The sequence below is a fragment of the Passer montanus genome, unplaced genomic scaffold (genome assembly GCF_014805655.1).
Source record: "Passer montanus isolate IOZ18808 unplaced genomic scaffold, ASM1480565v1 scaffold35, whole genome shotgun sequence".
Taxonomy (NCBI): Eukaryota; Metazoa; Chordata; class Aves; order Passeriformes; family Passeridae; genus Passer; species Passer montanus.
Window position 1 is genome coordinate 2,190,807 of NW_024368263.1, and position 24,230 is coordinate 2,215,036.

General features: G+C 48.6%; 1 protein-coding gene across 10 annotated transcripts; it reads left to right on the plus strand.

Moving 5' to 3' along the window:
* The first annotated feature begins 766 nt into the window (after positions 1–766).
* EXOC7 (exocyst complex component 7) lies at positions 767–21,872 on the plus strand. Of its 10 annotated transcripts, XM_039716170.1 has the most exons (22): positions 767–941; positions 1,723–1,788; positions 2,838–3,022; positions 3,683–3,788; positions 4,281–4,503; positions 5,577–5,744; positions 6,708–6,719; positions 11,200–11,292; positions 12,264–12,332; positions 13,528–13,673; positions 13,883–14,035; positions 14,450–14,548; positions 15,127–15,189; positions 15,505–15,571; positions 17,101–17,139; positions 18,162–18,227; positions 19,432–19,552; positions 19,973–20,068; positions 20,336–20,399; positions 20,896–20,937; positions 21,102–21,235; positions 21,617–21,872. In XM_039716170.1, the coding sequence occupies exons 1-22, from the start codon at positions 792–794 to the stop codon at positions 21,717–21,719; spliced, it is 2,265 nt and encodes a 754-aa protein (XP_039572104.1). In that variant the 5' UTR covers positions 767–791; the 3' UTR covers positions 21,720–21,872. The 10 variants fall into 10 exon arrangements, with proteins under 10 accessions (XP_039572104.1, XP_039572094.1, XP_039572097.1 ...); XM_039716160.1 differs by lacking the exon at positions 12,264–12,332; XM_039716163.1 differs by lacking the exon at positions 11,200–11,292.
* The last annotated feature ends 2,358 nt before the right edge of the window (positions 21,873–24,230 follow it).

Consider the following 24,230-nt stretch of genomic DNA (forward strand, 5'->3'; position numbering starts at 1 on the left):
TGGAATTACAGTTAATCAGAGCTGACCCAGCCCAGCTGCTGAGTTGGTTTTAAAAGGTTCTTCCTTATTTTGGTGGGTTCTGACAAATGTCCTCGTGGCCCCTAAATTCTGCATTCTTTGTGCCCCCTATCAGTAGTACATCTTTCCCAAGCCTTGTTAACCTACCCCTGAGATAATTTTAAAATGTCAAACCCTAAACCTTAATAAAGCAATTCTGCCAATATGCAGTTTGTTTTTCTAACAGCTGGACATCACTTAGAACTTGTTGGCTGTTACGTCTTTCATGGATTAAATCTCCTTTATTGTTGATTAGCCTTGAAAGTACACAAAGACCAAACATCAAAGAACATCCTCTCTTAAGAAAATTTTACGCAACAGTGCCACGCTCAGGACAAGAGGACATAGTTTCAAGCTGTGCCAGGGCAGCTTTAGGTTGGAGATGAAGAGGAATTTCTTCACAAAAATTGTGATTAGACAGTGGAACGGGCTGCCCAGGGAGGTAGTGGAGTCACTGCTCCTGGAGATGTTTAGGACTGGGCGCGGCACTCGGTGCCATGGTCTGCTTGCCAAGGGGGTGTTGGGGCACGGGCTGGACTCGATGATCTCGGAATCCAAAATAATTGATCCTGTGGTTGGAACCTATCGAGCCACTCCCAAGATGGCGGGCAGCCCTCCCGCCACCCCCAACATGGCCGCTGGCAGAGAAGTGCGCATGCGCCATCACCCCCGTCCCTCCCCAGAGCCCTCCTTGAACGGCGCCACTCTCAAGATGGCAGCGGCGCTCTGTGCGCATGCCCGGTGCGCCCCGCCGCGCCCATCATGGCGGCGCGGCAGTGACGGGCCGGGCGCGGTGGCAGCGAGCGGCGGAGCGGCTGGGCGCGATGATCCCGAGCGAGGAGGTGTCGGCCCGCAGGAGGGAGATCGAGGACAAGCTCAAGCAGGTGCGGCTGGGCTCGGGACGCTCTGCGGGCGCTGCCGGGGCCTGGCGCTGGGCCCGGGGCCCGCAGCCCCCTGGCGTTGCCGGGCAGACGAGGCTGGGTCTGGGGCCTTGAGGTGTCCCGGGACCCCTCAGGGCCCTCGTCACCCCCTCCTGCCTTGGGAGCACCCCCAGGTTCCCTTTCAGGGCTTGGTTTGCATCTCTGCTCGCCGCTTTGGGCCTGGGTTTCCCCTCTCTGTTCTTGGGAGGATCAGTGGGCTCTCTCACAGGTGCAGCCTGTGAGGGCAGCCTTGATAGGCTGCAGTTCCCCCTCTACCTGTGGCCTTTGGGGGCTTAAAGCCAGCCCGTGCGGCTGCTGTTCCCCCCAATCTGTGGGCTTTAATGACATAAAACCAGCTTTGCATCGGACACTGGGGTTCCCGGCGGATTTGGGAGGTGCCAGTGCAGCACCTGCCTTGTGCTGTGGCAGGGAAATGTGTGCTCTGAGTCGTTGTGCCGCAGTGGGAAAGGTGTTAATTTAATTTTGTGCTGATGCTCATGGCATTGGAGAGAAACAATGAATTCATAACCCCCCTGGCTCGTTAAATGATGTGTCCCCACCTTGGGTTACTTGCTTTGATTTCTGTGAAGAGGTGGCAGTGTTAAAATGTGGCCACACAATCGGCATCAGACCAAACATGGCTTGCAGCAGAGTTTACAAGATTGGTAAAAACCTATGTGTACTCTTTAGTGACTTAAACCTTAGCATTCAGAATTTAAGAGTGTTTTTTATATCTCACTCACAGGAAGAAGAAACTCTGTCCTTTATCAAAGAGAGCCTTGAGAAGAGCGACCAGCTCACCAAGAACATGGTAGGGATGTCCTAATGTTGGGCCTGGCTTTACTTTTTCTTAGGTTTATTAATTTTCAAGGCTGTTGTTATGCCCATCTGAGGGATGTGGAGCAGTGAAGCACTGATTTCAGTGACTGGGCAAAGGGGAAACCTGAGAAATGCTCCAATACTGAGCTTCTCTCCTGCTGTGCTGAGGGCTCAGCTGAGCTGTTGGCCTCATCTCTGCTACAGTCAGTCCTCTCTCTTGGGGAAAAGGTATTAAGAAACCTCAGACTGGTTTGTGCAAGAGTATTATGTTTTTGCTTCATAATTCAGGTTTTGTTTGGGGTTTTATTTTGCGAGCGTTCTGTGTAAAGGTAAAAAGTAATTATTGTGCTCTAATTGCTCATAGGCCCTCAATGTATGTACTATGTCCAGTCTTGGTCTCAGTGCTTTAAAAAAGTCATAGAGGCACCACCAGAGAAGTGTGGAAAATGTGATACAGGAGTGAATCTCCTAGGAATTACCTTTTGGCCTGGAAAAGGTGACTCTGAGGCACCCTTTTGTGAGCTTGCTGTGGTTTTCCACCTCTCAGAAGCACTATCACAATCCTCTTTAAAACAAAAACCTCTTTAAGAACCAAATTTCTGGTAGAAAAGAAGGTTCTCGCTAGACTTGTCCTTGTGCAGTTCCTGTTTGGGTCTCAGTGTGGAGCAGAGGGGCTGCTGGTTTGTGCTTTTGCTGCTCTCTTTACATGGAGCACCTCCAGGCAGTTCCTGTGGATTTATTTTCCTTAGTGAATAGAATTTTTGCTTGTCCTTTTTCCTGTCTTGGAACATTATCTTCCCTCTTTACAAGCATTTCATTTGGGGTTGGCCCATCCCTCTATGGCAGGTGATCTGTTTGGTGATTGTTAATAAAAGTCAGGACATAGAGGGATGGAAGCAGCTGCTAAGGAGCCATGGCAAATTCATAGCAGAGCCCAAACCCAAAAGCTAGACCCTGAAGAACCCTGACTTCCCTGCCCTAACTCCTACCCTCTCCAAAGGAAGGAAGTCCTCAGCTCTTGGTTTGTCTCGTGGTGTGCAGGTTTCAATCCTCTCCTCCTTTGAGAGCCGTTTGATGAAGCTGGAGAACTCCATCATCCCTGTCCACAAGCAGACAGAGAACCTGCAGCGCCTGCAGGAGAACGTGGAGAAGACCCTGTCCTGCTTGGATCACGTCATCAGTTACTACCATGTGGCCAAGGACACAGAGAAGATCATCAAGGAAGGGTGAGTTGAGCAGACAGATCGTGCTGGGAGCTTCACCCTGTTGGTTTTTTGAGATAGAGGTGGGGGAGCTGACTCCACACACCCGTGGTGTGCTTGGTACCCTTCCCACGCTCTTTCCTCATCCCCAGTGCACGCTGACTTGACATGCAGCCATTTCTGAGGGCAAAGACAGCTCAGACTCTGCACTGGGATCTCTTCCAGATCTTGCAGAGGTGCTGCCATCACAATCTCCATAAACACTGGTGGCTTCTCTGTTTTCCTCTGCCCTTTTCCCAGAGGTTTTCCCTGCCCATTGAGGTTGTCACTGCATCCAGAATGTACTAGAGCTGCTCTGGAGCCTCCTGGTCTGGGAGGGTGTTGAATGGCTCTTGTCTGAGATGGGATGTGCAGTTCCCTCTGCCTTCCCATCAGGGCCTGTCTGGAGAGGAAAGCAAGCTGAGAATTGTTGCTGCTCCATCATCAGTACTTCTGCACTTTCTGGGTGTCCTGCTGTGGCACTGAGTGCAGGCAGAAGGGAATTCCATGATCTCCTCCTAGAGAAAGAAAAGTGGATTGAGATTTCCCTTTATATTTTTATCCCGGGTCTGGTCCAGTGCTTTCTTGTTACTTTGTTTGTTTGCTTCTTGGTGAACTCCTTATTTTTCCTGGTTTTATTTTTAGCCCCACGGGGAGGTTGGAGGAATACTTGAATTGCATGGACAAAATCCAGAAGGCAGTGGAATACTTCCAGGACAACAACCCGGACAGCCCGGAGCTGAACCGTGTGGTGGGTGATGGACCTGGAACCTGTGCATGAGAGGGGGACAGACACAGCCCTGCTGCTTGTCCCCTGCTGGCAGAGGCTGTGGGTTTGCTGCCTGGGGAAGGTGCTCTTTGGGCACAGCTGAAGGAATGGTTGCTTTGGCTTCTGGGCAGAGTTTCTGCTCCTGGCATTTTGCTCTCTCTCTGTTGTGCCAGGAGAGCTCTGAAAGCAGCTCTTGCACCTGTGGAGGAGTTGATTGAACCTCCTCCTGAGCAGCTCTTGTCAGTCCTTCAGCAGCTTGAGCAGAGTGGGTGATCTGTTTAAATCTCACTTGAACAACTCCCAAGCATTTCTTAGATTTAATTCACTTTAAAAGTCTCTCAGATACAGCTGTGGTTGGAGTTTGGAGCCTGCAGTACTTGACAGTGGTCATTAAGGATGTTCTTGTGCAAAAATACTCCTGAGTGCCTGATTACAGAAGTCCTGTTCTGCTTCTGTGCTGGTGTTTTGTGGCAGAAATCCCTCTTTGAGCGGGGCAAGGAATCCCTGGAGTCGGAGTTCCGCAGCCTGATGACGCGACACACCAAGCCAGTGCCCCCCATCCTGATCCTGGACCTGATCAGTGGGGATGAGGAGATGGACACGCAGGAGGAGCTGTCCCTGGAGCACCTCCCCGAGAGCGTCCTGCACGACATCATTCGCATCTCGGGCTGGCTGGTGGAGAACGGCAGGAACCAAGGTGGGTGCTGCTGCCTCCTGCTCCCATCTGCCAGCTCTGGCAGCACTGTGAATGATGCCTGAGTGATGCCTTAGTGGCACCTTTCAGCTGAGTACTTCAGTCTTTCCAGCACCTGAAGATCCTGGGGTTTTTTTTGTAATGAGACTGAAGTGATGGTTTGTCAGTTGAACAGAATGAGCTGTGTAAACAAAGCACAAATTATGTTAATGCAAAGTCTGTCCTGTAGCAAAAATCCACTGCATTTTCACCTGTAATGCCTTCAGATGAAGCTGCAGCTATCCAGTACTCAGGTTTTATAACTGTGCAAGACACTGGGCACTTATTCCTATTTGGGAAATATTTATGACCAGAGCTCTGTGTATGAAATGTGACCAAGGGCAGGGGGAAAGCAGCACAGACTTTATTCAGTCTGTACATGTCTCTCCTTTCCTGTTCTGCAGCATCATGAACTGCCTAGAGCTTTATAGACCTTTATTAACTTTTCCTTGAGGATTGAGTGACTTTGTAGACTTGTACAGGAAATGTGAACTTTCACCTTCAGGCAGCTCCAAGAATCACCCCCCACCTCACTGATTCACTCCTGAGGGGGGGATTACTGTGCCTACCAAGTATGATGAACATCCTTAAAAGCTTCTTAAGAATTTTTCCATGATCAAAGGCAACTCAAAAATATGCATACAGAGCATATTTTATTAGTCAGTTTGCATTCTGCTTTCAAATGATGAGCACCTCATTAAATTCCTGAGGGCCCTGAATCCTGAAAAGTGTGTAAAGTCTCTCATGCTGGAAACAGAGCACTTGAATTGACAATGTTTTGCAGAAATATCTCCTGTCAGTTCCACCACTTGGTAGTGGTGGAATTAATGTTGTGTGTGGTGGGAGGGGTGGAATGAAGATTGCAGGGGAAGGGAGAATAAGGTTTTGAAGAAAACAGGAGATGCTCTGGGAGGGAAGAATGCTGACTTGGGGTCCCACACCAATGCTTGTAAGTCTCTGCAGGGGCACAAAGTGTCTGCTTTACCATATAGTGTTCCCTGTGTGCTTATAATGTCATTTTTACCTTGTCTCCTCAGATTTCATGACAGTTTACTTCCAGATCCGCTCCGTGCAGCTCGACCGCTCCATCAAGGGGCTGAAGGACCATTTCCGTAAGAACAGCTCTTCCTCAGGGGTGCCATATTCCCCTGCCATTCAGAACAAAAGGAAGGACACCCCCACCAAAAAGCCCATCAAGAGACCAGGTGGGTGCCCAGGGAGGGATCACTGCACTGGGTATTTACACATCTTCAGGCCTTCTCATTGCTGAGGTATCTCTGTGTCTAAAATGTGGTTTTAGGACATTTGGGTGAGGTTTTGGAGGTAAGCACTTCTCTGCTTTGGATTCAGCATTGGGATTACAGACTGTCTGTCAAGCCATCAGGTCTGTTCTGTGGGTGCTGTAAAGGGAGCAGAGAAGCCCTGTGTACATCTCCTTAACAAAGGAGATTAATAAAAAGAGACCTGAGTGGGCTGTAAAAGGATTTGATCTAGAACACCTCAGATCAAATCCTCAACCTTGGCATGTGGCCTGAGCCACAGCAAATAGAAAGCTCATATCTGATAAAACACCTCAATTCAGACATTAGCTATGAATAAAGTATTATTGTGCTGGAAAGCAAGAATCCCCCAGGAGCTGAGATGGGGATTAGGTAGGTGCCTACAAAAATGAGATACAGCATTGTCTGAAGTTTGGAAGGGCTCTTAAAGCTCTTGCCTCAGCCTGTCTTGGCAAGAGCTATGAACATGGCTGATGGGTTATTCCTTCTCTCCTTACAATACAGTTTTGGTGCAGCTGGTGATGTTGGGCATTCTGGAGTTTGGGAGTGCAGGGCTGGAGTTCCCATCTCTGGAATGTGCCATCTGGTGGGAGCACAGCCAGGAGGAACAGCAAAAACCAGCACAGGAATATTGATCCTCTGTGTCCCAGCACTCTGTCTCCTCTGTAACAGTGATCACATCAGAAAAGTTCACATTTCTGTAGGTTTACCTGGCCAATACTCCCCTTCCATATTTTGTCCTGTGTTGTCCAAATCTTAGTGGGTTCAGGAAAAGAGTGAGAAATGTGGGTAGGGACTGGGAATGGATGGGATGGGGAAAGGGAGGAAGAAAAAATACCCATTTTAATTTGTGTTGTGTTTATTTTTATAATCCTGATGTGAATGCAGTCCTCATCCCAGGTAATGTGTCTATGTGTGTGTGTGCTGGCCCTGGTGCTCACTCTCTTCACTTCTGTGTGTGGAGAGGCTTTGCTGGGCCTCTTCTTGCTGCAGCAGAGGGTGTGCCTGGGATATTTGGAGAGGGAGGGCTGCCTGGGGAAGGCTGAGGCATCCAGACATTATCCCTGTGGTCTTTTAAAATCAATCTGTGCCATTGCTGCTGTGCCCTGGAGCTGTCCCTGAAAGCTGATGGAATTGCTCTGTGAATTTCAGTGAATTTTCCCCTGGCAGCAGAGAACCACTTGCTAAGGCTCAGAGACACTGAAAGGTGCCAGTGGGATTCTGTAGTTGAGCCATGGGAAGCTCAGGTTGCAGATTCTTCAGATTTGGTCAACACTTCTGAGTTATCACCTGATTCTGAAAAGGTTCCTGTGATTTTATTGCTGTGAATTCAGCATGGTCAGCAAACATTTCTGAGCAGCCTGACAAGTGATAGCATCTCCCCTGTGCTCTTAGGTAAAGAGTCAGGGATGGGGGAGATGATTTGTTTTTGTGGGCAGATTATTGAAAAATCCTAGGGTTTTTTAAAAGAGTCTCAGATCTTGGGTGCTTCCACAGAGAGGAGCCCATTGGAGATCACAAGTTCCTACAAACAGGACTCCTCCAAAGTGGATGCATTTGAGCATCCAGAATTACTTGAGGCAAGTCTCAGCTGTAGATGTGCCAGAAGATTTTCATGTCTTTATGCCCAGTTCAGTTAGATTTTATGAGATGGAGCAGGTAGAGCGTGGTCTGAATGCCCTAGGGAGCTGATGGTGCATGAAGGAAAGTGTCTCAAGTGATCCATTGGGTTATTGTAATGTCAAGAAAAAATAGTGGCTCATTTGTCTTCAATGTTCATGAAGCAGACAGAGAACCAGACCGTAGCTCTTGAAGGTCAAGGATGTTGAACCTCATACAGCAGCCATCTCTTATGACTGCTGAATTGTACTTTATTGAAATTAAAAATGGAGAAAAAGAGTCTTCAGGCACAGATTCACTGTTTTTTCTGCAGTTCCATTAGCTTTCAAGTGCAGCTCTTGAGGTGGAGGTCTCACACCCTCTTCACACTGGCACAGTGGCTCTCTTCAGAGCAACATCTGGTGGTGTTTGAGTCCCCTGGGTTTAGCCTTTGTTCAATTTGGACAAAGGTTTTTTTTTCTGTTCTGTTACATTATTTCAGTAAGTAAAGCCAAGTTCTGCCAATCTGGGTTTCAGATAAGGGGGTTTTCTGACAGTTCCAGCAAGAGACTTGATTTCCTTGGTCCTTGAGGAAGAATATCCCAGTGCACAACCCAATGCACACTTTAATCTGTTGCAAGGGGTAAATAACAAACTAAATCTGATGTGCTATAACTTTTTTACCACAAAACAAAGCACGAGAGAGGCTAAAGGGAAGTTGAGGAGCAGGGTAACAAGGCAGAGATAGCCCCAGGGACTGTGTTGAATTCTAGAGAACATGCTCCATATCCATGTGTTGTTTCAGAGGGTCTTCATCTCTCTGTTCCTGTTTTGTCTGTTGATGTACCCCGTGCTGTCTCCTGTTACTACATCATGCAGTTAAAAATCTGACTGCTGGAGATGCTGCTAAAGCAGAGTTGTCTCCTTTTAAATGACACTTGACAGGTCAAGTTGAGCTGATGGTTTGTGGGCTTTTTCTGGTTTTAGTTTGATGTTTGGAATGTCACCACTCCCTCTCACAGAGCAGGTGTATTCAGGTTCCCAAATCATCCTGCTGCAAACATATGTGCATAAAATAAAGTTTCTTTGTGATGCCTGTAGACCCTGTGCTCTCTTTTGGCTTGAGAGCAGCAGGCAGCTCAGCAGCTCTGCACTTCTGGGGAGGGATGGGGCTACATGGCCTGGAAAAAGCCAGAGGGCATTGTCTGGTTTCATGCAGATTCCTGCAGCTGGTACTTGAGAAAAGAGGATGTGTTGCCTTTCTGCTTGAATAGAAAACTAATGGAGGAGAGAAACAAGAGAATGAGTTGCATTTGGAAAAATGTCTCATGCATGCCCAAACCCACTCTATGAAACAACTGGGCTGCAGAAGCAAAGGTTTCAGGTGTTTTTTTACCTTTGGAGGCTCTTTTCAGACTGCAGGGGAGCTCTTTTCCAGTTTTCTTAGTGCTCTAGTGAGGTGGTACCTAAGGCAGGTTGAGTGGCAAAATAAAGAGCCCATTCCTGTTTCCCAGACTGATCACTGCCTGGCTTGAATGTGATATTTTCATTAGTAGCTGAAACACAGCCTCATTTGGTTAGGGAGCTGCCTAATAGGGGAAAACAATCCTGGAACAAAAACATTTGGCTTCCACCAGAATCCATTACAGCCTAATTATGATGCCAAGTCAGAGGGGTCCAGCAGCACTGAAGTGATGCCCCCGGACACTGAACACTTGGTGTGTGTCAGTAAACACAGGTAATTGTGCTTATGCAAATAAAATGCAGCATAATCAACTCCTGAAATTGAGAAAAAGAGGGAAAAAATGGAAAAGAGAAGAAACCATCAAGGGTGGGCTGTGAAAACATCCGCTGCATACCTGTGGAGTGAGAGCCTGCTCACAGCAGCAGCAGTTGCACTGTCTGCTTGGTTTTCACACCAATTTTACCCTCTATTTTTATTCCTTTGTATTTTTCCCCTCCTCCTAAATGCTTGAAAATGGGAAGGTAGAAGAACAGTGCCTGAGCTGAGCTCCTGTGCAGCTGCTGGGCCATGGGAGCAGCAGTAAGGAAGAGCCCTCCTTGCTCAGAGGAGCTGCTGGTGTGCCCAGGCTCTTGAGGTTTCTGGAAGTAGCTAAGAATAAAGTGGAGATGCAGGGTGTGAAAAACATCAGGAGGCTTGGAAGAAGAGGCATAGCCTTATCTGATCATATGGCAGAAGCTTGGGAGCAAATGCATCAGCCAGCAAAGAGACTTTCCATCCTTCCCATCTCCCAGGTGTGGTTTGAGAGGGGAGAAGTTTCCTGCTAGAACAAAGTGTTTCATGGATATGATTTTTTCTTTATTTACGAAGTGATTGAGAACACTCTGAGCTGGTAGAAAGACAACATTACCAGTGAAATAATACATTTTGGGAACCATGTTCTGTATTTAGTAAGTGCACCAGGTTAAGGCAGTTTGGTAATTCAAGGGGAACTTCTCTCTCCTGTTGTCTCCCACTGTCTGGGGGACCTGAAGTTTCCTTTCCCTTGCCATAAATCCCTTTATGGGATGGAGCTGTCCTGCAGCCTAGAATGTTGTTCCAGGGGTGTGCAGCAGTGTGTACTTGGGCTCCCTTCAGCATTTGGGCAGCCAGCACTCATTTCCAGGCTGCACTGTGGCTCACAGTTAGTGGTGGAAGTAGAGATGTTCTGCATGTTTGAAGTATTTATTACTTTATAGCAGAAGAATTCTTAATTTTGGCAGCAGCATTTTTATGTTTTTGGCTTCTTCATTTACTCAGCCCAATTCTGTTTCATTTGAGTCTCCTATAGAAACCCCTTCCACCTTCCCAAAACTTCCAGTTCCCTGTTGTGCAGGCAACAGCAAAGGTCTGCTATGGGAGGGTGTCGGTGTGCTTGTGATAATTGTAGCTTGTTGCATGACAACTAACCTTTTAATGTGGAAACACTGCCTAGGCTTCAGTTGTCACATTAATGCTTTGTTTTGTGCTTTCCAGCTGTATATCCAGCACTGCCTTTTGTTCAGTTCTGTCTGGTTTTTGTGTGTTTGAAGTATAAATCTTTTAACCCAGTCTTATTTTTTTTTCCATGGTTTTAACTGATTTGCAGTTCTTTAGAAGAGAAGTGTCTTGGGGATTAGGGTGGCTTAGTGCAAGTTACTCATGGGTGGGCAGCATCCATTATTCTGGGATTCCTGTGATGGGAATTGCTGGTGCAAAAAAAGCCCAGAGGTTGTCACCCTTTTACTGCTTCCTGTACCATTCCTTGTCTTGGCTCTGGGGCTCCTGATGGCTCTTTATTGATTATGCTCAGAAAATACCCCTCAGAAGGGCACCTCGTGCTAAGTGACTGCAGCTGTGGCTCTGAGGAGCAGGCAGCATGTTGCCAGACAGGAATTGTCCATATGCAAAGCCCTGCTTCCACAGCTGAGGAAAAGCAGCAAACTCTGTGCTTGGATGCAGAGCATCACCTTCAACAAACCCTTTACAGAGAAGGGAGCTTCATGCCTTCACTTCTCTGGTTGTGTTTATCACTCATACTGTGTCTCCACACTGATTCTGTATCCCTGGCTGGAATTTATACACCCCCAGCCTCAAAGCAGGGAAGCATTCTGGAAATTGTATCTGCACACTTGGACATGACTTTGGAGTTCACGTTGCCGTGCTGAGCATCCTCATTGCTGCCCAGCATCCTCTTGGTGGGCCCAGGTGACTTGCTGGTGGAGGGCTGGTGTTCTGGGTTTGTTTTCTTTCACTCATTTTCTAGGTCTTCTTGTCTCTTCTCTCTGGTTCTGGTGACAGGCACGATCCGTAAGGCTCAGAACCTTCTGAAACAGTACTCTCAGCATGGTCTAGATGGGAAAAAGGGGGCCTCTAACCTCATTCCTATGGAAGGTAATCACAGCTCAAGCTACTTCAGCCTTGACTTTCTCTGTGTATCAGCCTTGCTTTTCCAGGTGGGGCTTCCATTAGTTCAGTGCTTGGTGGACAGCATTGGATTGGGGAACCAAAGAGATGCTGGAGGGCCAAATTAGTTTTATTTATTCTGTTTATTCAGAATTTACTATCTGAATTTAAAGTTTCCATAAGCATGAGTAGAGGTGGAGAGGAACGTTACCTTAGCATTGACCCACCACAGCCACCTGGGTAATGGAAGCTCTGCTGACATCTGCTTGTGGTGTTCCTGTTCTTTTTTCTTTCTGTCTGGACTTTGAGACATTCAGTTTCTTAGTGACCTTTCCAAACCTGATGCTGAAGTGTTGGACCACAGGTAGCTCAGTTCATTGTGCCTGTACATCTTTTCTGTGCAGACCTGCCTGAATGGTTGACTCTTGTTTTCTGACCTCCTCTGCTCCTAGAGGTTGTGTCAGTTAAGGGAGAAGATGCTTCAAAGCATCTCTAAGACACTGCTGCCCCCTGCTATGAATCCATCCTCAGCAGGTCTCTTCAGCACCTGTGCTGCAGCCTGCTAAAGCCCAGATGTCACTGACATCACTCACATGGGGGAAAATCCTCATGCTGAGCAGGAGAGAGCCTTTGAGTTTGGATTTTTAATGGCTGTGGGTAAAAATTGGACTCTGGTGCCTGCAATCCCATTCAGAACATATGGCAGGAGGTTCAAGGAACTCTTGTGGTCCAAGAAACAACTTAACTCACACTTCTCATCAGGTTTCAAAGGGTTGCTAGCGCTATATAGCCCAACAAAAGGATTTGGTCAGGAAGCATTCCTGGGACTGTAGGGCAATAGATATCCACCAGATCAAATAAACCAGGCTTGAAGCAGCTTCCAGCCAGAGTGAGCATCCTTGCTGTGACCACCCTGGATAAATTGCACCTTCTGTTTGTGCCGGCTGCCATCTCACTAGGTCATGAGCATGACTTACGCGTTAAGCACCTTTCCGATGCCCTGGGCGACAAGCACGGCCCGGCCGCGGGTAAGTACCGGGGTGGCACTGGGAGCCAGCTGGTCCCCCTGCTCCCTGTGTGCCCCACTGTGGTGGTGCAGCCAGGGCTGGTCCTCTCCGTGGGCAGGCCTGGAGCATGAGCCTCCTCTGGCTAAGAAGCTCTGGCTTTTCTCAGTAGAATTCACTGCTACTAATCACACCCCCCAAGCCCTCAGAGAAGGAACCCAACTTTGTCCAGCTAAAGGTCACCTTGCTGAGGGACATTTTCCTGTAGGTGGCTGCTGGCCTTTGGGTGCTGAAGCAAAGCAAGCAGGAAAGGGAGCAGTGCAGCACATGCTGCAGTGCACCACTGCACTGGAGGCAGTTTGTGTCTCCTCTGCTGACCAAAACTTCTGAAATATCAACCTCAGGGACCTGTCAGTATGGGGAAGAATTGGTTCTTTCTCCATCAAAAGTCTCTGGGAGGAGAGAAGCAGCAGCCTTTAGCTTAGAGAAGGGCTCTCTGTGTCATCTTGCTGTCTTGCAGGATGGGGTCTGTCTGTGTCTGTCCTGCAGACACCTCCAGCAGTGGTTGGCATGAGTGGTGCTGGCCCTTGTATCACTTCTCATGCCTACCACGTAGGATCTTTGATGGATCTTTGACTGAGATATTCATATTCTAGGACTGAGATATTTGCATTTGTATGCAGCGTTGTGTGGCAGATAACTCACCTTGCTGTGCTGATATTCCTGCTTCATAAGATGTAAATGTTCATCAGCCTGCTTTTTTATCTTGTTTCTGCAAGCGGGAAGAAGCTGCCTTCCAGGACAGCCTTTAGTTCCCAGAAATGCTGATGCCAAATGGCAGTTCATCTGCATGACGGATGGAGATAAGGAATTCTAAAAATACAAGCAGAGATGTTGAATAATTCACCTCAGAACTTCCTGAGTTTAGTACTCTGTGTTCAAGCCCTTGATTAAATTTAGTCTGTATCCCAGAAGAGCTCCAAACTTTACTTCTGTCATTCAGCTGGAAAGAGGTGGTGCCCTGATGTGCATTTCCTGAGCTGCGGGTGGCTTTTCCTGCCTCCTGCAGGGTACTCAGAGATTCCCACACACAAACCCAGGGCAGGAGTGGTGAGAAGAGACTCTTATTCTCACACACGGATGGGTGCAAAGCCAGAATCAACTTCCCCAGAAGAACCTCGTGCTCCTTGTGTAAACCACAGGCATGTTGCCCTTGCAGGGAGGGACGACGTCTTCGACATCGAGATCGACGCCTACATCCACTGCGTCAGTGCCTTTGTCAAACTGGCCCAGAGTGAATACCAGCTCCTGACAGAAATTGTCCCAGAGCACCACCAGAAGAAGACCTTTGATTCTCTCATCCAGGTCAGTTGAGCCTCTGTGCTTGTGCTCCAGGACCTGTTGAGGGAGCCAGGCCCTGCACAGAGCCTGTAGAACATGTGCTCAGAGTCCTTCACTGGTACCAAATGATGCATCAGCCAAAGGGCCATCTGGAATGGGTGTCCTGCTTTGAGCCCTTTGAGCTGCCTGGGCAGAAGTCCTGTTCCTTCCTCCTGAGTCTGGCTTTGTTGCAGGAGTCATTGGATAACCTGATCATGGAGGGTGATAACATTGTCTCAGCTGCCCGGAAAGCCATCATCCGACATGACTATTCAGCTGTGCTCACCATCTTCCCCATCCTGAAGCATCTCAAGCAGATGAAGCCAGAATTTGACCAGGTCTTGCAGGTAAATATGATGGGATTGGAGAGGGTCCTGTGGCTTGCATTATCTGGAAAACTTTTTGAAATGGATTATCACAGTGGCTTTGAGCAAAGCCTTGCTGCTTCTGTCCCCACTATGGACTGCAGTTACACAAATGCACCTTGCTCCTTTCTGAGCTGGTGAACCAGCAACTCAGCATCTCTCAGCAGCAGCTCTTTTCAGTTCAAGTCCTGAGCCTGATGGACCACCATGATATCTTCCCTTTCTGCTTGGAGAATGTGGGATTTCATGTGTTGTTGATGGTGCTGTAAATATTCTTCTGGCATATGAGGAGCTGAGAATGAGATGCTGGGGTGGGGGATGAGGTAGGGTCGTTGCTGGGTGGAAGTTCAGATACTATTTTATTTCCTTTTCTGATCTATTGTGGAACTATTCCAGGGAACTGCAGCAGGCACTAAGAACAAACTACCAGGGCTGATCACTTCCATGGAGACCACTGGTGCAAAGGCACTGGAAGAGTTTGCAGACAACATTAAGGTAGGATTCTCCTCAGTGGTCTCTGATCAGGCTTGGAAGAGGGTTTTTTGGAGCAAAACCCCTGGTTTAGCTTTCAGCTTTCCATGAGACCATGTAGTTTCTGACTGAAGCAGGAATTACTTGGCACAGTCCAATACCAAATGCCTGGTGCTGGTTTCAAACACAGAAGGCCTTTGCCTAAGATCCTTAGCAGGCATCCTACAAATAATTTGACATGAGCATCCAGGCGTCTGCAGATACCAAGTCTATCTCAGAATTAATGCTCTTTAAACACAAAGGAAAATTGCTGCCTTGAAACATTTTGGAGGACTCATGTTAAGCTGTTCCTGTGTAAGATGGGCTTGGTGAATGGTAGGTGAGCTGAAGGTGTGATGGTCACATGCTGAACAGAGCCCTGAGGTTCTGAGCTGCTGGTGCCTGGCAGCTCTGGTTTCTGAGCACCAGGAGATGGCACTGCAAGAGCTGGGCCTGAGGGTGTTGGGAGTGGCTGGATGAAGCAGCCTTCAGCTCACTTGTAGCAGCAGTTGTATTGTAGGTGTCTCCCTTACATGCTCACCTTATGTCTCTTCCCTTTTTAGAATGATCCAGACAAGGAGTACAACATGCCAAAAGATGGGACAGTTCATGAACTCACCAGCAATGTACGTGATGATGATTTGAACCATCCTTTGTGGAAAACAGCTTCTGAAGGAGTTTTCAAAAGAGCAGTAGGGAGACTTCCTACATTAAGGTGTCTTGGCATTAACAATAACACAATTTCCATGGCAGGATGAGCTGGTGACCCTTGCTCAGCCATGGTGGGACTGTGTGTGGAAAACCCAGCAGTTCAGAAGAGTGTAGTGATTTATTCTTGAATGTCTCTAAGTGTGGGGGGATAAGTGGTTCTCATGATCCTTAATAGCAGAGCACAGGAGATGTAATGATGGTTGCTCCTAAATTCCCTCCTTTGCTTCCAGGCCATCCTCTTCCTACAGCAATTACTGGATTTCCAGGAGACAGCAGGTGCCATGCTGGCATCACAAGGTATGTACATGCATGGGGCTTGCTTGGGCATGCAGTTCCTTCCTCAGATTCCCTGGGCATCTTCCCTGAAGTGACCAAACCTCAACATGCACTGTGAGCTTGTTCTCCTCCTGTCCTTCACCCTGTGGTTTGTCTTGTCCTTCAATATGCCTTGACCACATAGCTGATTGTCTGGAGAACTCCAAGGGATGCAGAGTTTCCTGCTGGCCTTCCACACTTGCTCCTGGCAGGTACAGTTTACTGCTGGTGTGCTCTGAGAGAGGATGCCTGGGTCTTTTAGCTCCAAGTCTGGCCCTGGTCTGGTGCTGTGTGACTGTGCTGGAGTGAGGGTGGCTGCTCCAGCACCATCCTCTGCTCAGAGAACAACAGCAAGAATCTCCTCAGCCTTGAGACATGGGCATGCTGGGACTCTGGAGCCATTTGTGCATCCTGCCAGAGAGACAAGTTTTAGTTCTGCTCTCCAGGCTGCTCACTGGCTCTCAGTGAAGAGACTCACTGTGGAAATAAATGCATAGATCAGAAGCTGAGAGCTGTTTGTGTAGCAGGGTGGTGCTGCTTATCAGCTGGAGTAGGATTTTTGGCTCTGTGCAGAGCAGCAACTCCAGGCTGTCCAGTGAGCTCTTGGCCTTGGCAGAGCTTGTGCTTTCAAGGAGGTTGGAACAGAGCAGAGTGGAGATTCAGGGCCCTGAGGAGGCACAGGCTGGAGAGGGTTAAAGAGCCCATTAGAAGCAGAGGTAGGAGGAAGCTCAGAGCTGCCTCCAGGCTGTTACCTGCAAAGTTGCGTTTGGAAATTTTTGCTAATTCTAAATCAACTCAAACTAAGATGTCTCTGCTTTTGCCCCATCTCTTCTAGCACTGCCTTGTGCCTTTTCCACTTGCAAGCTCACTGTGCTCAGGCCCTTCTGGGCCTTGGTTCTCTCTCCTTGGCCAAAGAATTGGTCTGAATTTTTTCTTGGAACAACCACCTGTTTCCCATGTTGTCCCCTGAATGGTGATGTCAGCACTGTGTGGAAGTCTTGCCATATTGTCTTGCAGTGAGATCTCAGCTGATTGAAAAGTCAGCACAGATTTGAGGTAGCTTTGCCCTGAAAGCAGATTTGGACTGATTTGGAATGAGGTGTTGTGCTAAATACAGCCAATGACAATGCAAACAATATCTCCAGCAGGGGAAGGAGGCTGGACTCTGCCTTTCCTCTGTGATCTCCGTTCCATTTGTGGCCTTGGAGGGACTCCTGCCTGCTCTCCTGTGCACCTGCCTGTGCTGCTCTGTGTTAATATCTGCTTTGTTCTCAAAGGAATGGTGGTCTCTAACCTGTCTTTTTGCACTTTTGCATTTCTTTTTCTCTCTCATCATTCCATTTGTGGCCTTGGAGGCCTGCTCTCCTGTGCACCTGCCTGTGGCTGCTCTGTGTTAATATCTGCTTTGTTCTCAAAGGAATGGTGGTCTCTAACCTGTCTTTTTGCACTTTTGCATTTCTTTTTCTCTCTCATCCCTCCCCTTTTCTCTCTGCTCTGCCTAATCTCTGTAGTTCTTGGGGACACATACAATATTCCTTTAGACCCCAGAGGTAAGCAAAGTTACCCACACCTACCTGCCTCGGACTCTGGTGATGTATGTTAATTCTTTATCCTCCAGCAGTTGTAAATAAATTAACACATAATTGAAAAGGGGGGAAAAGGGAGGGTGAATAATCCTTGCCAGTGGGCCAGAGAGAATAGGGAGGGCTTGTCAGCAGCAGACAGTGAGGGATGCCACAAGAGCTGAAAGAGGCTCAGGACACTGATGGCACTGAATCTTTGGCACAGGTAGCAGATTGGCCCAGCTGGTGTCGTGCTTTATCCCCTGTGCACTCAGCTCCTCATTGTGCAGCTCCCAGCAACAGGAGCTCGAGGCCTTTCCCATGGGGTGCTGGTGAACTCGGACCACCCGAGCTAGGTCTGGCTGCCAAACTCTCTGGAGGGGGCAGGAGGAGGTGGCCACCCCACGTGTCTTGTGGGCCCCATGCCCACCAGCCCTCGAGGGCAGAAAGGCATCTCCACACAGAGCAGCATGTGCCAGCCTGGAGTCTGTGCTGCCTGCAGGGGCAGCCTCCCAGGCTGGCACAGTCCCTCCTAGAGCCAGGCAGGCCCTGTCAGCAACCATGGGGATGGCTGAAGCTTTCCAGAGCCCTTCTGCTTGTTTCAATTTGTGTGCTTGCTGTTAACAGCTCCAGCTCATTGTTCTCTGATTGCCAGTTTCTAGTGCTTACCAACACTTTTCAGGCTGGGGGAATGGGTGGGGAGGAGGAGTTTAATGATTCTTTCTGATAAAAAGGATGTTCCCTTGCAGCGGCTACTCCCTGAGCACCTAGAAGGAAAGGAGATATTTCTGCTGGGATGCTCTGCATTGATGCAGACACAGGGACTGAGGGTGCAGAGCTCTTGCCCCCTCAGCCTGGATGAGCTGCTGACAGTGGGCTCTGAAGCAGGAGCTATTTCACTGTCAGTGGGAGATAATTCCATAGCAACAGGGATGAGGAATAGAGGCAGGCTGACCACACAGCCCCCCTCTTCCCAGGGCATGTTAACTGGCCTAAGACTTTCCTTTCAGAGACCAGCTCCTCAGCCAGCAGCTACAGCTCCGAGTTCAGCAGGAGGCTGCTGAGCACCTACATCTGTGAGTACCCTGCACACCTTTGATGCCTTAGGATTTCAGCTTTTGTATTTTTCATATATTTGTAAACCTGCAGTTCTTTAGTGTATAACTCCAAACGCCATATAGAGTGCTAGCTACTGTTATCCCATTTTGGTCAGACAGAGCAATTCCTCTCTAGGTCTTGGAATCAAGGACACCTCACTGTCCCAGGCCCCAAGAAATGTAAACAAAAGTGAGTTGGGGGGGAGCAAACTTTAGGTAAATTACTTAATTATCTAAAGCTGTAATTGGAAGATTAACCCCCAATATGCAAATAGACCAAACTTATATGAAAACCTGTGATTCTGTCTGGTTTTGGGTGTAGCCCCGGGGGGGGGCTGAAATGTACCTGAAGGCCCTTCAATAAATATAACTGCTTTTTATTATTTTAATTTTGTTGAGCCTCTGTTTTTAGGTAGCCCCTAGAAGGCATCAGCTTCTGCCCCATGGACAGGCTTTCACTGGGCTCATTCCTGGGTGAAGAGCACAGGCTGTGTCTCTTCTCCATGTCATCTTTCCACATTAGAGCTGGAATCTGATGGGAGGGGTGGAAAAAGGGTCATAGTGGAGTTTGGCTGTTAGAGTAGGACAGGACAAAGCACAGTGCAGCAGCTCACTGTGCTGCAGAGCTGTTCCCTTAAACCATTGTCACCTTCAACCCCATGAAGGCTCCCAGCTGCTAAAGGGGAGTTTAAGAAAGAGAAATCACTGATGTCACTTTCTGTTACAATGGAGATCAGCTCCTTCAGCTTCTGAGACCTGAGCTTGCATTGTGGCAGATTGTGGGAGTTCTCTGAACCAAAGTTCAGCTCCATTGCCAAGGCATGGAAGGCAGTTCAAAGGGGAGTTTAAGAAAGAGACATGAGTGATTTCTCTTTCTGTTACAATGGAGATCAGCTCCTTCAGCTTCTGAGACCTGAGCTTGCATTGTGGCAGGTTCTGGAGGTTCCTCTGAACCAAAGTTCAGCTCCATTGCCAAGGCATGGAAGGCAGTTTTCAGAGAGGCTCTGGTGACTTGCTGAAGAAAGTCTGTGTAGGGGCTGTTAAGTACATGTGATTGTAGCCTTTGTGCAGGCAGTCAGGTGTGTGCTGTTCACTTTGCTGTGGGCCCACAGCTTGGTTTGCTTAGTCAATATTAAGAAGTTTCAGTGCAAAACTTCTTGTTCTGTGTTTTTCCCTCTTTAAGGCAAAGTTCTGGGCAACTTGCAGCTTAACCTGCTTAGCAAATCCAAGGTTTATGAAGACCCAGCTTTGAGTGCCATTTTTCTGCATAACAATTACAACTACATTCTGAAATCTCTGGAGAAGTAAGTGTGTCCCCTGAGTGAATCTCCCTCAAGTCCAAGGCTGATTGGATGGTTTTGGAGCAGAGCTCTGCATTGAGAGCATTTACTTGCCAGCCTCATATCTGCTTTTTCTTCTGTCCTTGAAACTGCCTCTTTGAAGGTTTTGCAGTATTATAAACATCACATTACCTGAGAGTGGAAGATAAAAGCATTAGGAAATGCCTTAGGTTTTAGAGAATCCTTTCATCTTGGGAGGATTGAGAATGTGGCTGTGGAAAATAACTCAGAGTAGCTTCTGTCTCCCAGTCTGCACATTTCAAGGAATATTTTATTGTGAAGGGCTGAAAGGAGCTTGTTGATGGGGGTTGAAATGCTGCCATCCTGAGAGCAGCCCAGAGAGCAGCTGGCTCAGGTGCTTCCTCATGTTTCCTGCTCTTCCAGGTCTGAGCTGATCCAGCTGGTGGCTGTGACACAGAAAACAGCTGAGAGGTCCTACCGGGAGCTCATTGAGCAGCAGATCCAGACCTACCAGCGCAGGTCGGTGACATCCTCTGCCTCTGCCTTGCTTTTGTCACTTTGGGAGCTGCTGGAGCAGTGGGAGAGGTTCACCTAAACCAGAAACTTGGCTAAAACCAAAGCAGAGTATGTTTGGTTTCCAAGCAATGAATCCATCTTGGGAAGGGGGCACTGTGGGAAGTTTTGGGGTGTGTATTGTCTGTGAGTTGGCCTTTGGGTGAAGACAGAGGTGCTCTGGTAGAGGTGTGAGTAACTCTCTGCCTCTCTCCCATCTCATTGCACATGCAGCTGGCTGAAGGTGACAGATTACATCTCTGAGAGAAACCTGCCTGTCTTTCAGCCTGGAGTGAAGGTGAGAGGATGGACAGGGATGGGCTTGACACGACAGAAGTTGCCAGAAACACCATCTTCTTTGTCATAAAAAATTCTCAGAAACCTTCTTTATTTCTCATGCCAGTATCACTCTGCAGATTGAACACTGGCTGGCACAAGTGGACAACAGCAGTGCCTTCTGATCTCCCCTGCCCCAGATTCATCCAAGTCTTTTAACCTCTGCCTCCATTCTTACATCTTCACCTGAGCAGATGCCTCTATTTTGGATTTTAAAAACGCTGAGACCTTCCCTTGGAAAGGGCTGGAAACATGAAGAAGTTTATTTTAGATGTGTTCTTGCTGAAAATTATCCTTGTTAACCCTACTTCATCTGGGGGTAGGGTGTGTTGCTCTCTGCATCTCTCTCCTCACTGCTGTGGGATATTGCTTAGGTTGGATGGGGAGTTGTGGGCAAACATTGGTGTTGGATATTTATTTCTGGAGATGAAATAAGATCCTTTCCCTCCTTGTTGCAGCTGAAGGACAAGGAGAGGCAGATGATAAAGGAGCGCTTCAAGGTAAGGAGGTGCTGGATGGTGTCAGAACATGCCCTGGTTGAGTGGGACACAGATCTGCCTGAGGAGCAGACCTCGTGGTGATCAGCAGGGGAGGGGAGGAGCATCAGACTCAGTGTGGAGATGTGATTGCAGATGGGGTGCTCACTGAGTTTGTCTTTGGACAGGGTTTTAATGATGGGCTGGAGGAGCTGTGTAAGATCCAGAAGGCCTGGGCAATCCCAGACATGGAGCAACGGGACAAAATCCGCCGGGCACAGAAAACCATTGTGAAAGAGACCTATGGTGCCTTTTTGAACAGGTGAGACCTCCTGCAGCACTGTCCTCTCCTCTTTGGGTTTACTGAGGTCTTTGGGGCCTTGCATAGCCTGAACAAGCCACTTTTCTATCTGTCCTGTCTTAGCTTCTCTACTTTGCACACTCAGACATCCCCAAGCTGACCTTGAGTGTTCACAGACATCTGCTGTCACTCTGATTCCTTGGTCAGTGAGCACAAAGCCCTGAGCCCGCTGGGCTGTTCATGTAAGACTTGTGAGGCCAGTTGTAACCAGGTCACTTAATCTACACAGAATACTGTCACTTGAGTGGGATGTGCTGGAGTGGAGCTGGTTTGTGACAGAGGAGGGACCAGTGGGTGTCTTTGCTGTGTTCCAGTTTTTAATTCACCTGTTTTCTTTTGTAGATTTGGCAACGTGCCCTTCACCAAGAACCCTGAAAAATACATCAAATACCAGGTTGACCAGGTGGGGGAGATGATTGAGAAGCTGTTTGACACGTCAGCATAAATTTCCAGCTGTCGTGAACTCTCCAGCTGGCAAGTACAAGCCAGTGCTCTCTCAGCAACCCTTGGGACTCCCTTCCCTTCTCCCTTGCCCCATTGTGGTGGGCAGGGTGTTATACTTGTATTTATCAGATTTATAAACCTGTGGAAACACTAACTCCTGGCTGTCTTTGCTCTGGGGCCATGGGATAAGGCAAAGTCTGCCCTGTGGGCTCCTATCTTGGTACATCCACCTCACCTGGGTTTGTGTGCAGCAGTCATGGGGAGCATGTTTAAAACAAAAAGAAAAATACACGACCAAAAAACCCCTGTATGGGTACAGCCTTTTTGTTAAGGGCAGGAGGCTGTGAGCTCCAAATGGTGCCATCTGCTTCTCTGATGGGTTTTGGGAATCTCAATTCTGTAGGATCCCAAATTATTTTCACATTCTTTTATTTTTTATTAATTTAATACAGCTGTAATTTAGTTCAGTCCTGTAATTTAGTTCAATGCTGCTTCTGGGGTTTGGGGGTGCCTGGCAGGGCTGCAGTCCAGTCATGTACAGGGATGTTTTACCCCAAAAGCAGACCTATATCAGTGCTCTGTTCCACGTGAGGCAGTGGGGTGGTGGCAGGGCTGTGACAGTGCAGTGAAAGCAGAGGGAGCTCCATGATGGCCTGGCTGGGTGCTGCTCCTTATTGACCTGAGGCAGAGCAAGTGTTCCCATAGTGATTTCCACTCAGCACCTTCCTCCTATCCCTGTTTTTCTTTGTCTCCTGTCTTCCTGAACCTGATGCATCTCCTCCCTGCAAGCAGCCAAGCCCATTCCCTTTGTTTAACCGTGGGGATCATGTGAAGAGCAAGTGCTGCTCTCCCACGTGCCTGGAGCATTCCTGGCAGGCTTTGACAGGGGAGCTGGACTCTGACACTTTGCACCAAGGCTTTGCAGAGCACTGGAGCACCCTTGTTGTACCTGTGGTCTCTGGCCAGGCGCTTCCTGCTCCCCTCTCCCTCTCTCCTGCTGCCTGCTCCATTGTTTGCCTGGAACAATTGAAATACAGGGTTTCCATAGAGCAAGGAGCACTCACAATAGCTGCTGCTTTGCAGTTTGGAGCAAATCCATTATTCACCTGAGCAGTGTTTACAGCAGAGTTTGCTGGGGTCTGATCAGCCCAGCGGTGGAGGAGCTGTTGGATGTGAGAACCTGGATGAGAGCACAGGTTGTTCTGTGGCAGACCCAGCTGCCTGCCTGGGCTGTGCCTCCTCAGACAGATGTTTTTCAGGTACCTCCTGCCCTTTCTGAACCCCTGGCCTTCTCTTCCTCAGCCTGGTGTAGCAAATGCCTGAAAACAGCAGTTTTGGCAGGCTTGCCCAGCCCAGAGCTGGACCATGGTGTGAGTTCAGGTCTTGACCAGCACCTGACTGTTTTTGTGTCTGACCATGCAGTGCCAACACAAGAGCCCTCCCTGCAGAAACCCTCCTCCTGCTGTCAAATCTCAAATGTCTGTGGGAACCTGAGATCTTGTACTTGCTGTTTTTAACCTCTGCCAGATCCAAGAGCCTCTGGAGGCTGGCAGGCGCCGGGCACTGTTTTTGTACATAAGCAAAGCTCTGCTGACTTGTGTTTCATGCAGTGTTGAGTCTGCTGGATACACACCCTGACATTCACCAGAAGGAGCTGGATTCCATCTTTCTGGATCTGTTTCTGACACTGCAGCAGTCTGATATGAATTTCTTTCTTGAGGAGAGTGTGTGGAATTCATGCTGAGCTGTAAAACATGTTTTATTACAGCTGATGCCAGGGCGAGGCAATTCACCCAGAACAGTCACAGGGAAAGCCAGGAGAGGGGAGGGGGAGCTCTGCCTGCAGCTTTACTGAGCTTTAGTGTGCAGGATCTGAAATCCTCCCTGAGCTGATGCTTTTGTGCCAACCAGAGCCTAAAGAAAGGGGTAAGATTGCCCAAGGGTCTGGGATAGAGCCACATCCTGTTCTCCAGAGGCTCTGGGAATGCCCCTCTGCATGGCCCCCACCAAAAGAGGCCTTTCTGGGCTTTGCTGTCAGCCTGTTGCCCCAGGAAAGCTGTCCCAGAGGCCAGATGCAGCCAGAGATGAGATGAAAATATCCCACTCCCTCCTGGTCTCTCCATTAGCAGCACCAGTAGCTGACTGCATTGTTTCCACCCCAATATTCCCTGGCTGCAGCTGGAGGAAGGAATGGGGGTGGGAGGCTGAGAGCTGAGCTTGGTGATATCTGTGCAGTGAGGAGGAGCTGGAGGTGGTGATTCCCTGGGGGAACAGGTAAATTCTGCTACTCCCAGGTGGGAATCAAGACCCTCATTTCCCTTAAAGGGAAACCTGAGCCAGCTGGTCCCTGTTCCCTAAACCCAGCCTCCCACTCAGCCTGGCTGTAAGCATTCCCTCACTGTCTGCCCTCTCTGCACAGGGGGTGAATGTGGGGAGCCAGAGCTGCTTTGGGAGCAGCAGCACGTTCTTCCCTGAGCACCCCTTCCTCAGGGTGGGAGCCTCCAGGCTGAGC

Excerpts from the sequence above, each read along its gene's own strand:
- EXOC7 (XM_039716170.1), top strand. The coding sequence starts at position 792 with ATGCCCGGTGCGCCCCGCCGCGCCCATCATGGCGGCGCGGCAGTGACG. Across the intron at positions 17,140-18,161 it reads TATTCCTTTAGACCCCAGAG|AGACCAGCTCCTCAGCCAGC; the intron begins GTAAGCAAAGTT and ends CTTTCCTTTCAG. Across the intron at positions 20,938-21,101 it reads TGATAAAGGAGCGCTTCAAG|GGTTTTAATGATGGGCTGGA; the intron begins GTAAGGAGGTGC and ends GTCTTTGGACAG.